Here is a 16,448-nt window from a genome sequence, read left to right as displayed (position 1 = left end):
GAACTTGACTCTACTGGGGAAATTCAGCAATGGGGCAAGATATGCACCATTTTTGCGACATTCAGTAGCTGAAGAGCGGCACTTACTGAACTCCCAGCCTTGGAAAGCCAGCACAATCTAAAACCACCATCAGTTCAAAGCAGAAATTAACATGTAATAACTGATGCATTCTTACTATATTTTGACAGATTACAGCATGATTTAGTGAAGGTTTTGACCCCAAAAATTTTTATATTTCAACTCAGAGGTAGACCCTTGAGGTCTAAAGCATTACTATCTAAATAATACTAGACCTGACTGACAACTGTGCTGCAATTTATGTGGGTGTTTGTCTGTACATCATGAATGCAAAACGGGCGTAAAATGCTAGTAAATCAGAATGGTAGCATTATACGCACATTGCAGGCATGTGAATGACTATATAAATTTGTTAGTCTCTAAGGTGCCATAAGTACTCCTTTTTCTTTTATATAAAGTGTAGGGTGTTGGAGAATCAGTTCCTCTGTTTAACTCTTAAGAATGCTTCTTTTTAATAAAATCACCAGAAACAGCATGTCACGTGTAGTGTAAAGATTCTCACACTTTAATCACCACTTTTATGTAACGGAGTGTTACCATATTAATGTACATCACTGTGTGATGTTTCTCTAAACAGAAGCTTGCTGTAGTAATCTTGTTTTGTCACTGATATTTAAATAGCAAGGATCTGTAAACCTCATATCTATTCCTAAATAAATAAGGTTTCTTTTTTTTAAATACTTTTTTGGTTGTATTTTAAAGTGACTGTTTGTTCTCAGGGAGTTGCCTTCTCTGCTCTACAGCAGTGTGTGCGATAGCTTCCCTTTTGAATTTTTCATGATTTTTTGTTTGTTTGTTTTTTTGAACACAAACTGTAGGATACGTTGTACCATTTAAGAGGTAACATTTAGACCTGTTTGAAGCTTCCCTTTCTTTTGAGATGTGCCATTTATGATGAAATGTCATCCATTATACCTTCCCTAGTGGAAAAGGTAATTTTCACAGTGAAAGAACTCCAACCTGTTCCCCAAAACTTCTTGTGACTTTGTTTTTATAAAACTAAACAAAACAGCAACCAAACAAACCCAAAATAAATTCCAGGCACATCTGCAATATTGTTTTATATTTTCATAAAACTTAGATTTTTCACTTGAGGCATCTGGCTCTAGAGGATCTCCTCAAAACCTCTGTTAAGATGCTAACCTATTCTGCATTGCCCTATGGCCCTTTTACTCTACTCCAGTGGAGCAAAGGTACCATGAAGACAGCAGAGCTTTTTACCAGGGAATATCACTAGTACAGATGTTTTATGGATGGCGCTGAACTGACTATAATGGCTCTCTGCTGCTCCCTTTGAACTCCAGTTTAGAAGGAATGCCAGGGCTACCACCACAGTGCCATTGAACTCCAGCTGTTTTTGGCTGCCAGAAGAACCCCAACGGGCTACTCCAGCCTCAGACAAGTTAGAGCATCTCCGAGGCTGCAATTAGAAGACTTCAAAATGTCTTTACTTTTAAATGTTTGCAGAGTCTAGTGTGTCTGTATGTACCTATGCAAATCCCATTACAACACACATTTTTAAGCAAAGGCAGATGCAATTTTCTGGGACAAGAAAAGTAAAATGTTTGAGAAATTGCCCTTATCTGAATACTTGATGTGATTGTGGGTCAGTTATGCCAATGGAGAAAGATGGTAGAAACTGCCAGAGCCATAGGGCTGATGTCTGGTTGATGTTTGTGGTGCTGGAAATGGCCCACCTTGATTATCACTACAAATCCCCCCCGCTGGTAATAGCTCACCTTAAGTGATCACTCTGGTTACAGTGTGTATGGTAACACCCATTGTTTCATGTTCTCTATGTATATAAATCTCCCCACTGTATTTTCCAATGAGTGCATCCGATGAAATGAGCTGTAGCTCACGAAAGCTTATGCTCAAATAAATTTGTTAGTCTCCAAGGTGCCACAAGTCCTCCTTTTTTTAAAATAGTCATGGGACAGTTAGACTGTGAATTCAAAAATAAGCTAGGCCTGACCACAAGAGAGGTACACTAGTAAAGAGGATATACTCAGCAGCACACAGCTGGAACGGATGAAGAGCTGGAGCATGTGGCTTCTGCCAAAAGCAGACTTTGCAGCTTGTTGCCAAAAAGGGACCAGAATTGATCAAATGACAGATTTTCCCTGTCCTTCTATGGGACAAATTTTCAAAAATGGCCTCTGATTCTTCAATTTTTAGGTGCTCACCTCTGGCACCAACAGCCTAGATTTATGCAGAGCTAAGCACCAGCGGCTTCTGTGAATCTCAATTTGAGTGATGGGTGCTCAGTGTTGCTAAAACATCAGGCCTTTGTATCCAGAGCTGGGCACCCACAAAATGAGACACACATTTTACAGCACTTCACAAAACAAAGCCCCCACCATGGCCTTTTAGCTGTGATAGGCATAATAAAAAAAATGTGGGCCTCAAAGCTAGAATAGCACCTGTCCCATGTTAGGCAGCCAATATGCAGGAGTGAGAATCTTGCACAGCGAGTACTGTATCTTAAGAGAATAATGTTACCCACCCTTGTGAACTGCTTTGGGTTCTGCAGCAGAAAACCACTGTTTATTGACCACATTTCTCCACCGGGCTGACTCAACCACCCAGAGATTCTACAGCTGGTCTGTAAACCACTGACTGAGAGGGTGTAGGCATTGGCTGTGGGTCTCAGAAGCTGGGATTCTAGCCGTGGCTCTGCCCCTTTTCTTGCTGCGACAGTTTACTATTTACCACACTGTTCACGATAGACTAGCTTAGCATGGGTGGTGCAACAAGGGGGCGAGGCGGGTGTGCACAGGCCGGGCACAATGGGGGCCTGTGGGGTGGAGGGATGCGCGGGGGGCGGGGGTACGGGCGAGTGTGCCTGGGGGTGGGTGCAGGCGGAGGGCGGGAGTACGGGCGCGTGTGCCTGGGGGGCCGGGGGTACGGGCGCGTGTGCCTGGGGGGGCGGGGCGGGAGTTCGGGCGCGTCTGCCTGGGGGGCGGGGCCGGGGGTACGGGCGCGTGTGCCTGGGGCGGCGGGGCGGGAGTAGGGGCGGGTGTGCCTGGGGGGCGGGGCCGGGGATACGGGCGCGTGTGCCTGGGGGGGCGGGGCTGGGGAACGGGCGCGTGTGCCTGGAGGGGCGGGGGTACGGGCGCGTGTGCCTGGGGGGGCGGGGCGGGAGTACGGAAGCGTGTGCCTGAGGGGCGGGGCCGCGGGTGTGCCTGGGGGACGGGTGTGCGAAGTAGCTGCCTGTCTCAACTCTGACCCCTCCCGCCTCGGGCCGCCGACTCTGTGGGAAAGAGAGGCTCGTGCGCAGGCGCAGCAGCCACCGGCAGGCGGCGAAGAGGGAACGGCTGTCTCTGACGCACGCCCCCGTTAACCAATGAGCGTTTCCCATCCCCTCCCTCAGCGGGAGCGCGTGCGCAGTGGAGGCGCCCCCGAGTTTTCAAATAGCCGGAGCGGCGAGGGGCGGCGCGCGCGGGCGCGCACGGGCGCGATCTGGTCCGGGAACGGCCGCGGCGCAGGCCTGGGGGGAGCGCTGGAGCCGACATGGCGGAGCCGCTGGTGAGAGAGCCGGGTCCTCCCCCCGCGCCCGCATCATGGCTGCTCGCGCCGCCGCTCCCGCCTTGGGTGCGGGCTGAGGATGCTGCGGGGTGGTGGTTTCCAGGGCAGGGTGCTGGGCGGGGTTCGGGAGGGTGAATGTGGGGGTCCTACCAGGGCGTAGTGACTTCTTGGGTGTGTTACGGTGGCGCCCAGGAGCCCCCCCGGCCCCGGGGGGTAGTCAGGGGTGGCAGGTGACGGAGCGAGGGGCGATGGTCGCAGTGGGGGAGGGTGTAGGTTGGATGTCAGGAAACACGGTTTCACCGGGAGGGTGGGGAAGCCCTGGAATGGGTTCCCCGGGGCGGTGGTGGAATCTCCCTCCTTCGGGGTGTTTAAGGTCCGGCTTGACAGAGCCCTGGCTGGGGTGATTTAGTTGGGGATCGGTCCTGCTTTGAGCAGGGGGTGGGACTAGATGCCCTCCTGAGGGCCCTTCCAACCCTGATCTGCTGTGATTAGGTGTATTATGGTAGCGCATAGGAGCCCCACAGGGGGTATTTATTTCTTTGCTGTGTTGTGGTAGCGCCCAGGAGCACCCCCCTCCCCCGGGGCTTAGTTATTTCTTTGCTGTGTTGTGGTAGCGCCCAGGAGCCCCCGGGGGGGGTAGTTATTGCTTAGGTGTGTTATGGTAGTGACTAGGAGCCCCACTGGGGGTAATTATTTATTAGGTATTTTATAGTAGCGTCCAGGAGCCCCCCCGGGGGTAGTTATTTCTTAAATGTGTTACAGTAGTGCCCAGGAGCCCTCTCTGCATGCAGGTAGATATTTAGGTGTATTACAGCAGTGCCCAAGAGCCCTGGTCATAGGCCAGGGCCCCATTGTGCTAGGCATTGCACAGATACGAAACTTGCCCCCCCTTCCCTGTGGAGCTGGCTGACTGCCTAAGCGTACAACAGTGGGTAGAGCCAGTCATATGTGGGTCTGCTGTCCACTCTACCTGTGACACAGGCCAGCCCATCTCCCCTGCAGTCTCTTTCCTGTTGCAAGTGGGGTGATGCTGTCCTGCATGATGGCAGCTGCCTGTTGCAAGCCAGGTGGATTTTCCTGGCTTCTTAGGGCTTGTCTACACTACCTGCCAGTTTGGCAGGCAGCTGGTAGTCGATTTATAGACGCGATAAATCGACCGCTGAGCGCTCTCCTGTCGGCTCAGGTACTCCACCAGAACAAGAAGCACAAGCGGAGTCGATGGGAGAGTGTCAGCTGTCGACTTACTACCAAGAAGACACCATGGTAAGTAGATCTAAGTATGTCGACTTCAGCTATGTTATTCACGTAGCTGAAGTTGCATATCTTAGACCTTCCTCAGTGGTAGTGTAGACAAGCCCTCAGTCTCCTGTGCTGGGGCTCTTTGTCTCACCCAAGAGGACATTTGGGAAGTGCCTATCATCCAGACATTTAATGTACTCGATAATCTGTTTTCTAGTACTCCCTGCTACAGCAGGGTCCTCATTAAACTCAACAATTCCCAGCAGTTACTGCACACTGGGGTTATTGGAGAAGTTTTTCTATGTGGTTAGAATAGGAAATAACTATGGTAACTGGTATATAATGGCAAATGTTAACTTTTTAATGGTGACCTGCAAAGGGTGGAAGGAAGTCTGTGTTCTTTATGATGTACTTATTTTAAATATTAGAAATTCAGGTCTGGAACTATGTTGAAGAACCATGGGATTATGACATCACAAAAGACTGAAACCTCAGCAATTTAAATGGAATGGATTTTTAATGGTGACTTAAAAAAAAAGAAATTGTTCAAACCATTTATGAGAAAGAAAGTCTTTGCTGAAGTTCCAGAATTCCCAATTCTTTAGTTAAGGTGTGAGAGGTTTTCATACACATTTGAGATTACCAACAAGTTCTCCAGCAATTTCAGGGAAGGTCAGGCTTGATATTCTTAATATTTCTCGGGCTAAATAAAGAAAACATAAGCAGACCTTTTTTTGCTAAACTACTTTTTAGTCCTTTTTAAAGCAGTGATTCATGAAGAAGCAAAAAATGGGCTCAATTAAAAAAAAATTTAAATTAAAAAAATCATTTGCAGTTCATTTTTAATGGTGACTTCTGTAGGTCAGTCTAAGTAATCATTCTGAGATGCAGACACATGCTTTTTCCTGGAAGAGTTGGTAGATTAATTACCAATAGCTTGTTCTACCATGGTATTACATATGTGTTTTAAACTTGATCTCTCACCACAGCCCTGTTGTTAAGCAGGCTTCCACAGTGTAATACATGATTTCCTATCAAACTTAGTTTTACAGTAGTTGGATTTTGTGTGAACTTTGTGCTATTGTGTTTAAAGTTCCTCAGGCTGTTTTCCTCAGCTGTCAGAGAGTCTCATAAATGTTAAATATTCCTGTCTCCATTTTCTGGTAGTAGGTCCTGGACATAGCCTTCTAAGGACTATGAGAAACAGGATTAGCAACAAGTAAAATTTTCTCAAGCAATACCATATCCATAGTCTTCAGTCTTCTGCTTTTCATGTGATACAGGTGGGATCTGCTCCAGATCTTAATGATGGCTTTGAGTTACCAGTAGCTGTACACTCAGATTCACAGGTCACATTTTGACCATTGTATCTCAGCTCCCTCTACATCCTTCCCAACTGGTATCTTTCTAACCCGTTCAAGCAATGGAACTCCCTGTTGGATCTGCACCTCTGCTGCTGGTTCCTGCTCTCTGATTTTACCAGACTTTGTTCCATGCATTAGACTAATAGCATTCTAGTCACTCATTATTATTTAAGAGATAACTTGTAACTTGTTCTTGATCCATCTGTTTATTGGATTACATGATCTGGACCTCCATGACTTCTCTGCTACTGCTTTTCTTGACAGTATAGTCTTGGGGGTTCATTGTTGCCTGGTGTCATAGCCAACAAATAGGTTTGTGGTCAAGGCTCTGGTCCTGCAGTTGTTTCTCCATTAACATGATCACTGTTTGCTTTGAATCAGCTCTTGTACTGTCATTGGGTTTTGATGTTTGAGGAAGATTGCTTCATGTTAAGTGGTGGCTTTGATGTATACGGGATGCTGCTTTGTTGTATTCTTCACCTCAGAGCCCTTTGGATTTGTCTTGATGCACGGCTGCTTTGGTTATTTCTTCACAGGATGTCATCCTTGTTCCTGTCTAGCTGGTGGAAGAATGGAAGTTCAGAGGCATTAAAATGTCCACTGAGTGCAGTTTTGCATTCAGTCACCCCTAGGCTTGAGAGCTGTATTCATTGCCTGGGAGTCTAGTACAGTGTGACGCTGAGTGTTGGATGTGCCAGAAGATGTTATCAAGGACCCCATTAGGTTGAGACAGGAATACCTGAAATTCTATCTTAGGTCCCCCGAGAGACACTCTGCTAAAAGCTGTCCTGAGGCTGATCTAAACTGTTTTCAAAGTTGTCTACCTCAAAGCACAAACCTGTAATTTCTCTGCTGAGTGCTTGGATACTCTGCAGTAACATTACTCAGGTTGGCATAATCCCAGCAGTGCCATTTTGAAGCTTGTCTTGAAACAGTTTGTATCTTCATACAAGCTAAAAATCTCTTGTTTGAATAGTTTTTTGTGCATTAGCATTGGGGCTTTGTTCCTGTGACAGTTTGGGGGATCAGTATGTGCAATCTATTCATTCTTTTTGATGTTGGGGTCTTTTTATATGTATCTATGTCAGTCTGCAGACTCCATTTATGATGTGTTTTTTACCTTTTCTGTTGTCCTGTTACCTCCATGCTGGACTTAAATTCCAAAGGTTGATGGCAAAGGGCTAATAATAGATGGTTCTTGATTTAAGTGCTCTCCCATTGACATGAATCATTCTAAACAATTGGCTGACTACTGTCCAGGAGAACTGGCTTGTCAGAGGAGAGAGCACCTATCAATAAAGTGACCTGGTAAGTGTGTTGGATCACCTGAAGACGCTAATCTAGGGGAAGGGACTTGTGTTAATTTAGATGGAATCAAGGTGTTAACATGACTCTGTAACTGTTGAACATTAAACATTGAGGGGGCCCCTCCTGGTTCTAGGGACTGGGCAATGGGTAACATTGTTGCAGCTCTTAGAAGGGGGGGCTAGATACAAGATTTATTGATAGTCTGGTGTGTGACCAAGAAGAGGTGCTCTCCTAAAGCAGTGACAGCTCCAACCTAAGTGCTCTGAGGTAGTGAAATATCCAGTAGCTCTCTTAATATACCATTGTTGCTACCTTTGATGAAGTAGCTTGTCATCTCAAGCAGCCTCTGACTACTCTGCCTTAAGACTTTAATGGCAATGTCTGAATACAAATAGTGCCAAAGACAATGCAGAAGAACTGCAGGACCAGAGTCATAACAATATACCTATGTGGTGTTAATCATAGGAATATTCTGGCAATTTTCTTCAGTCGCCTGCATGCCCATCCTAGCAATGTTACAAGCTCAAGGTTAAAAACACCAAGGACTTATTAGTGGAACAAAGCCATCAATCCCCCCCTTTTTTGGGGGGGGGGGGTTACCTCTCTGACCGGAAGAACCGTATTGAAATACTGTTTGTAGCCATTGATTCTTGCTTAAAAAGGACTTAGGTAGGAAGGTTCCAGAGCAGGGTGCCAGATTCACTTGGAGGAGAGGGCTGAATTCTGTTTAATTATGGTATAAATTCAGGATTCTCCACAGTAGAATTCACAGTGGAATACACAGTAGAATTCACTGATGCCAGCAGGAGATTTATACAGCTTGAGAGAAGAATATTGTATTTGTTCAGTGATTTATTGTTGCATTAATCGTCAGTGAGAAAATAAGCTCCCCTTTAAACCCACTGCTATTTCTACCTTTTGTTTCTGTTTCTTCCCCATCCTCATTTCCCTGTTTCTCTCTTCCTTCCCAGTTTGAGTGTCTTTCCTGTTCTGTTCTCTTCAGCAACTCTTAGTTCCCAGCCCAGTGAGCATCCTCTCCCCTTCTCCATTCCATCCACTAAATACTCCTGGGGAAATTCTGCACCAAAAAATTAAAACTTCTCCACACAGTATTTTAAAATTCTGCTTATTTTAATTGTCAAAATAATACAATATAATCACACCAATTTCAATTATTTTGGTAATTTATTTCAAAATACTTGTCAGCAAGAATGTAACAATACAGATGAAAAAAAAGATTCAGGAAATGTTTTTGGACAAATAGATTCCTTCCTGGGCATATTAATACAGAACTCTGAGTAATAATTTATTTAAACTACAGTATAAAACTGTATTTCCTGCACCCCTCAGAAGAAGTGCAAAGGCTTGGAGGAGTCAGGGGTAACGGAGGAGCTGAGGGAGAGAGAAGTAATTGCTGGGAAGGAGCCTGGGTATGAACTTGAAGTATTGTTGGGTATGGGTGGGAAAAGTATGGAACAGGTTTTTGAGGGGGGCAGGGAGGGATTATTGGGGAGTATCCCCAGGCAGATCCTGGCTGACTCCTAGTCTCTCCCTTCAGTCAGGCACATCTGCCCCTGTCCCCATGTGTCTCTGCCATCCTCCTTCCCCCCCGTATCTCTGCACCCCCTCTGCCCATGTGTCCCTGCACCCCCTCAGCCAGTCCCCTCCCCATATCTCCCTGTGTCCCTGCATCCCCTGTCCTCATGTGTATCTGTGCCTCCGCACAGCCATCCCCCTGTAGCACTGCACCCCCTACCACTCTGCCCATGTGGCCCTGCACCTCCTCCCTCCCCATGGCCCTGCGCCTCCACTCCCATTCATCCCCCTTCCCCAGTCTGCCCTCCCCCACTAGCCCTTATGAGCCCCTGTTTGTGACTCCCCCAGCAGTCCCATGTTGTCTGTTTCCCTATTTCCCCTGTCTCCTGACCTGGCCCGACAGGCGTTGTGAAGAAGCCAGGCTCTTTCTCTTCCCTATCCTGGCTGGGAATGCAGCTGTGGCCCGACGTGGGGAGCAGGACTGGGTGCGGGGCCGGGAGCTGGGGCCGGCTTGCTGCGCTCCTCCGAATGTTCTCTTTGCCGCCCTAGGGAGATGCACCCCATACTTTTGGGACCTTCTGGATTAAACTATTTAAATGACACTTCAGTGCCAACATTAAGGTGATGCTCCAATCAGATTGATAGAAGACATGGCAGTTCACCCGTTTGAGTCATTGTTTCATGCCGTCTACAGACTCAGGGAGACATTGTTCATTTAGAAAACATTCATTGTTCATTTAGAAAAATTATCTCTGCAGTCATGATGACTAGAAAGTTTTTTTAAAATGAAAGCTTAGATTCTGGAGAACCTGAATGTCATGTGTGCCATGTAATTAAATCATGCTGTCTGGATGCTTTACACCCCTATTTTAGAGGTAAGCTGAGTTACTGGCTATTGGTATACATGTATCCCCAAGTGTGGGTACAGCTACCAGTACTGTAGAGGGCCAAAAAGCATCAGCTAAGGGATGCTTTCACACCAGCACAAAACCAAAGCCTGGGAGTCCTCTGGACTGATGTACTCAGGGAACAAGAATTAGTTAAATAATTTCGATTTCTTTTCTTTTTCGAGCAGTATCATGTTTGATAATAAGAAATTGACTTTTGTTTTTTAACAGAATCATTTAAAAAATGACTACAGAGCAAGATTCTGCAACGGAGAAGGGTAATTAATTTGTGCTTGCATTTTAAATTTTAATTCTTAGATACTGACCACTTGTGAAAGTTATGTTGGTTTATATCAGTAGGTTAATATCATAACTGCAGTCTATCAGCTATATCCCTTTAAATTGGTTATCAAATTTGCTTTGTGTTTTGCTTTTATTTTTGTGATGTGGCTATGTGGAAGTTAAGATTTTAAATACAAAGTAGTGATACTGAAAGCATCTCATTTACCCCCCTCTTGGATGTCATGGACAGTTGAGCAATCCTCAGTTAAACAGAGTATTCGAAGGTGGACATGGACAAGTGAGTGCATGGTTGGTCACTCAGAAGTCAGTTAATGCCAGTGTTTAGGTTGTGTACATAACCTTAATCTTGCTTTTTGCTTCTTAGCTACTACATTACCCCATCCAGAAACCCTTTGATTTGCCTCTGGGTAAGAGGGTGAGTGAAGGTAGGGCCTGTTGATACTCCCTTCTCTGGCCCCAGGATCTTTTCGGAGCATTGATTTCAGCCACCCCAGGTTGAATAGAGGTCTTGGTGGTGAGGGTGGAGGACTTGCAGGCCTCTCTTACCAAGCTATTTGTCAAAGTGCTATTGGAAGGGGGTGGATGCTGGCGGTTCTGGAGCAGGAAGCTCAGTGCTCACTTCAGGGACAGACCTGCTGTGCTTTCACTGATTTTTACTTGATGGGGGGGAAATTTCTGTTTCTGTTCCCCTGTCTATCCTAGCTTCCAATGCGGATGGGGTTACAATTGTGCAGTCTCATCTGCACCCCCACCAGCTGACCCTCCCATTTTTTCCTGAAAGTTGCATGTTTTTCTCCTAATTCCCTCATCTGACTCCTGCTTCCTATGGTTCAGGGGCAAAAATCCTTCTGTTAATCCCTGCTGTTTCCCCTCTGAGGGAAAAGGCAATGTTCCATCCTGAAGTTAAATTAGACTTATGTGTGTATGAGGAAGAGGTGGGAGGTAGCTGGAAGTGCTCCTTTTTTCCTTTCCTTCCCACACCTTAGGGCTGCTACCCCTGGTTCAGTTAGTTGCTGCGATCCCTGATGACTCCTTCCTAGCTGATGCAGGACTCATGGGGTGGGCAGGTTGGCTTTTGCCTGCAGAAAGGAAAAAGACAATAGGGGATGCCTAAAAATTAATGAAAGTTATTTTAATTCTGTTTTTAACAGTTACAAATGTCAATGAGTAGAACTGCACTATGAGGTTGTTCTTGCAATCTTAACTTTGGCTTTTCCAACTTCTGAGTGTTTACACCATGCAACTATAGTGTTTCCAACCTAGCCTTTTCAGTTTCACAACTGGAAATATTTGGCTAGGCACCACAGAAATGACCTGTCTAACGCATTGTAGGCAGTAGGAAGCCCTCTCTTGCTCTCACCATAGCTAGTCTACTGGGTAAAGCCCCTTACAGAATTTTCAGGTATGCTTCATTGGCCTTTGTGCACCTTAACAGTCTTCAGGAGTTGTTCCTCAATCTATTCCTCCACTGCAAGTTCCACTGAGGACCTTATTCAGCCCCTTCACACCTTAGTTTCGGCAGGAGCCATTTCCCTCTTTGTAGTTGTCCCTGCCAATTCGCAGTAATACATTTTGTTATTGTACTATGCATTTAAATCCCACATGTATATGCTGGGAGTCCACTTTTAGGTGCACACTTTATTAGCTTAGTGAAAAAATCTACCCTACTTGCCTAATAGCTGATTTTTAAAAACTTGTGACATATTCATTTCAGAAAAACAATTTGTTCCTATCCTCTAGGCAGTGATACCCAATGAGGGCTGCTCTCATGCCAGATTTCACCTCTCATTTTCAAACTGTTTTACCTGTATGGCAGTTTAGGAAAAAAATTGTAAATTTTGTTCTATGGGAAGAAGACATTCCTTCACTCCGCTCACACTCAACATTGGTTGAGCTGTTTTCCCTTGAATTTAAAAAAAAAAAAAAAAAAACAACCCAAGACAAAAAACCAACCAAAACACTCCATACAGAAAGTTAAGCATGGTAAATTAAAAGTTTACAGGAAGTTATGAACTAATGGAAATAGCGATGACACTGTCAACCATTATGTAATGTTGAGCATAGTGCTTGCTGCTGCATATGCTGAGATAAACAGGCTACGTGCAAATTTTAAGTGGGTAACTTTTTACTGCAAATGATTCTTTCAATGTATTTTTTTCCTTCTTCCCTCTAGAAAACAACAGATTAATGTACAGCCAGGCCAAAATGTACTGAAAATTATACGAGATTGTTTTGAAAGTAAGCTTCTAACTTTTGTCTGTAATTTTTATCTTTGATTTATCTTTTTATGAGCAAGTCGTAACACTCTCCTTAATCTCACGTAGTGGAAAAGGAGTAATTGTATAAGTGGTTTGATTTTTCATGTAGCATGTTTATAGCGTAATGCAAAAAAATGCAATGATCTTTCTAAAAATACATGGAAACTGCACTGTAACCTGTTACATAAACTATATCTTTCCCTGTTGACTGGATTTTTTTCCTCTCAAATTCTGAGTAAATCATATTTTTTAAAACATGCAAGCTATGTACTATTCCATTCATCTTGTTACATTTAGTTTTTTCTTTTTAGATTGTGTTAGTGATTCTACAATAAATTCCCCAAGCATAACACATTGCTCAACCCCTGTCATTTTTAAGCAAAAGGAGGATTTATTACTGAGCAAAGAGGTAAGTTAGTTATATTAACAATGTAACTGTTTGGTGTGGGGAACAGTTTCCCTTCAGTGTGTATTTGTTCCACATTGGACAGTTTTATACATTCACCTCTTGATGTATACAGTCTGTACATTTTCCTTACATTTGTGGCATAATTTAGCCCTCTATTGCAGGGGTTCTCAAACTTCATTGCACTGTGACCCTCTTCTGACAACAAAAATTACTACATGACTCCAGGAGGGGGGACCGAAGCCTAAGCCCTACTGCCCTGGGGGTGTGTGTGTGTGTGTGTGTGTGGGGGGGGGTGGCAAAACCTGAGCCTCACCGCTCTGGGCGGGGGCCAAAGGTGCACCTCAAGGCCTTCAGCCCCAGGCATGATGCCTGCAACCTGAACCCTGCTGCACAGAGTTGAAGCCCTCGGGCTTTGGCTTTGCCCCTGGGCAGTGGGGCTCGGGATTCAACCCCGGGCCCCAGCAAGTCTAAGCTAGCCCTGGAGACCACATTCAAAGGGGGTCCCAACCCACAGTTTGAGAACCGCTGCTCTGCTGTAACGGTTGATAACATTATTTCCCTCAGTTGTCATCGTAAAACAATTTGGGCATGTTCTCTATCTCCCTGCTCCATCCTTTTTCTCATAATAGTTTACCCAGCTTTCATTCCTGATAACTTTCTCTGGTAGTCTTTCAGGTTCAAACTTCCCTTGAACTTCTGCTTCTCTTGTCACCCTTCCAGCTTCAGCTGTTGGTCCCACTAAACTTTTTACAATTAAAACTCCCACTGCTGCAAAAAGCAATGAATGATTCCTTGGTTACCCACTGCTGGTTGGTAGGGCTAGCTTGCACCCTAATGCAAAAGAATACAATTGTGTTTATTAGATCTTTCTTTGTGTTGTTCGTCCCAGCAATCAAATTGAAGTAGTATAATTGAGGCATTGAAGGATGATGCTTTTATAAAAGGCGCTTGTTAGTTCATAATCTTCAGTTGTTTGTAAGAAGTAGAGTAGTTCACTTTCTAGCTGGCTTCGTAGAAATAGAAAGTCTTGGCCCTGTGATTGCACCTGTCTGAGTAGTCTCTGCTACCAAAGAGGTCAAGCTGCAGTCTCTTGGGGTCCGTCTATACTGCAATAAAAGTCCCACAGCCAGCTCGCATCAGGTGACACGGGCTCATGGAGCTTGGTCTGTAGGCCATAAAATTGCAGTCTAGATGTTCAGGCTCAAGTCTAGGCTCTGAAACCCTGCGAGGAGGGTGGGTCTCGGAGCCTGGGCTCTAGCCTGAGCCTGAATTTCTACACTGCAAATTTTAGCCCTGCAGCCCAAGCATCGCAAGCCTAAGTCAATTGACCTGAGTGTGAGACTCAGTGCCCTGGGTTTTTTTATTCCAGTGTAGGCATACCCATCGTTTGTTACCAATATTGTGCATATTTCAGGTTTTCAATGGAGACAGCTCATTGTAGGGGTCCTATATTTATCAGAACAAGTGCTTCTGTATGTGTGTGGTCTGCTAAGATGTTTATATGGCCCCATCAGCATCCTATCCAGTTGCTTTACAGATATTAATCAGTTTATCCTCACAACACCACTGATTAAGGAGGTGTCATAAATATAAAGAGAAGGGTAGCTACCTTTCTGTGTACAGTGCTATAAAATCCCTCCTGGCCAGAGGCAAAATCCTTTCACCTGTAAAGGGTTAAGAAGCTAAGGTAACCTCGCTGGCACCTGACCCAAAATGACCAATGAGGGGACAAGATACTTTCAAATCTGGAGGGGGGAAAAGGCTTTTGTCTGTCTGTGTGATACCTTTGCCGGGAACAGATCAAGGATGCAAGCCCTCCAACTCCTGTAAAGTTAGTAAGTAATCTAGCTAGAAAATGCATTAGGTTTTCTTGGGTTTGGCTTGTAAATTTGCTGTGCTGGAGGGAATGTGTATTCCTGTTTTTGTGTCTTTTTGTAACTTAAGGTTTTGCCTAGAGGGATTCTCTATGTTTTGAATCTGACTGCCTGTGAGATTATCTTCCATTCTAATCTTAGAGTGTTTCTTTTATCTTTGTTTTGTTCTTCTAATAAAGTTCTGTTTTTTTAAGAATCTGATTGGGTTTTTAGGGTCCTAAGAAACCCAAGCTGGTCTGTGCTCAACTTGTTGATTCTCAAGCCTCCCCAGGAAAGGGGGTGTAAGGGCTTGGGGGGGGGGGGGGATAGCTGGCGGAAGAGGAACTCCAAGTGGTCCTTTTCCCCGGTTCTTTGTTAAAGCGCTTGGTGGTGGCAGCATACCCTAGTCCAAGGGCAAAGATTTTGTGCCTTGGGGAAGTTTTTAACCTAAGCTGGTAGAAATAAGCTTAGGGGGTCTATCATGCAGGTCCCCACATCTGTACCCCAGAGTTCAGAGTGGGGAAGGAACCGTGACAGGAGGTATCCCTTATTTTAATCCTAAAGACCTGGGGTGCATAGCAGGGTTGGTAATAATCATGACTTTAAAAAAAATCAGTAATAAAATTTTGTTTAAATCATGATCTTTAATTACATTTTTTCAAATTTAAGACATTTTATTTATATGTTAGCACTTCCCTTTTTATAGTCTTACTAAATTACTAAAGTAGATGTTACACTTTAATTAGCTTCTTGCTCCTTAGGGGAGTTTCAAATTTTATACAGGTTTTTTTTTGTACTAAGAAATTTCACACTTAACAAGCTTATCTATGCTGAAAAAGACAAGTCAGCTCCGATTAACATTTTGACTGTGAGAATATTACAAACTCAAGCAAAAAATTGATAAGTGAATAGCCCGTGCTATATTTGCACCCAGTAACACCTTCTGATACATTTAACTTCCACAAATCAATAAAACTGAAATGCTTTGACCAGGCAGTAATAGTCCATCATAATTTGTATTTTGAAGTCATTGGGACTTTTGCTTTTAAGGTACCCAGGTGCTTTTGAAAATCCCACCCTGAGGAGCTTAACTTTAGACTCCAATTTTTAAAAATTTTGGCCTGTATTTTAAAAAGTTCACAATAACTTTGTTAATGTATTGAAATTTATTTAATATATTGTATTTTCATTGTGAAGCAGTTTTGTTTTAAACCAACAAAGATTTTATGGCACTTAATTTTTTTATTAAAAACAATCTAATTTTAATTTCTGATTTTGCAATCATTTATGCATATTGTCTAATTTTGCACACCTGATTAGTCCCACTGAAGTCAATGGAATGATTCAAGTAAAGTTACAAATCTGCTTAAGAATTTGCAGGGTCAGGGCCTTAATTTTCAGTATTTTGAACTGGTTATAGCAGTTCTGTAAAAATCAAAAGATTCTCCATCCGCAGTGGTATTAACACCTCTCTTCCTCAGCATTTATAATTTAGTTTATTATATATTAAACTAAAGTTTCAATAGCACAGATTTTCAAATTAGTTTTTACAAAGCCTCAATGTGATTCATTTGAGTGATTTTTTTAAAAAAGTGATTTAAATCCATTACTTACATCAGCCTACATGGATGCAGAGGATAAATAACTTGCTCAGCATCTTATAGAACTAAGAATTGAACCGTGGT

At 44.0% G+C, this 16,448-nt stretch overlaps 2 protein-coding genes across 5 annotated transcripts in view; one reads left to right on the top strand and one right to left on the bottom strand.

The window, feature by feature from the left end:
- STAP1 (signal transducing adaptor family member 1) overlaps positions 1-2,732 on the bottom strand; it is a 32,353-nt gene extending 29,621 nt beyond the window's left edge. Inside the window, exon 1 of the mRNA XM_074950336.1 lies at positions 2,585-2,732. The gene's annotated coding sequence lies outside the window, so the exon portion shown is untranslated. The remainder of the gene's footprint in view (positions 1-2,584) is intronic.
- A 737-nt stretch (positions 2,733-3,469) lies between these two features.
- The window catches only part of CENPC (centromere protein C), a 68,067-nt gene continuing 55,088 nt past the window's right edge, over positions 3,470-16,448 (top strand). Inside the window, exons 1-5 of one of the 4 annotated variants that reach the window (XM_074950332.1) lie at positions 3,477-3,606; positions 4,790-4,869; positions 10,172-10,218; positions 12,417-12,481; positions 12,813-12,910. In XM_074950332.1, coding sequence (XP_074806433.1) covers positions 4,825-4,869; positions 10,172-10,218; positions 12,417-12,481; positions 12,813-12,910 — 255 coding nt within the window. In that variant the 5' untranslated portion in view covers positions 3,477-3,606; positions 4,790-4,824. Of the gene's footprint in view, positions 3,607-4,480; positions 4,870-10,171; positions 10,219-12,416; positions 12,482-12,812; positions 12,911-16,448 lie in introns of those variants that run through there. The other 3 variants (XM_074950334.1, XM_074950333.1, XM_074950335.1) reach the window with 3 other exon arrangements.

The sequence above is a fragment of the Natator depressus genome, chromosome 4, assembly GCF_965152275.1.
Source record: "Natator depressus isolate rNatDep1 chromosome 4, rNatDep2.hap1, whole genome shotgun sequence".
Taxonomy (NCBI): domain Eukaryota; kingdom Metazoa; phylum Chordata; order Testudines; family Cheloniidae; genus Natator; species Natator depressus.
This window is presented reverse-complemented; position numbering and strand designations above follow the sequence as displayed.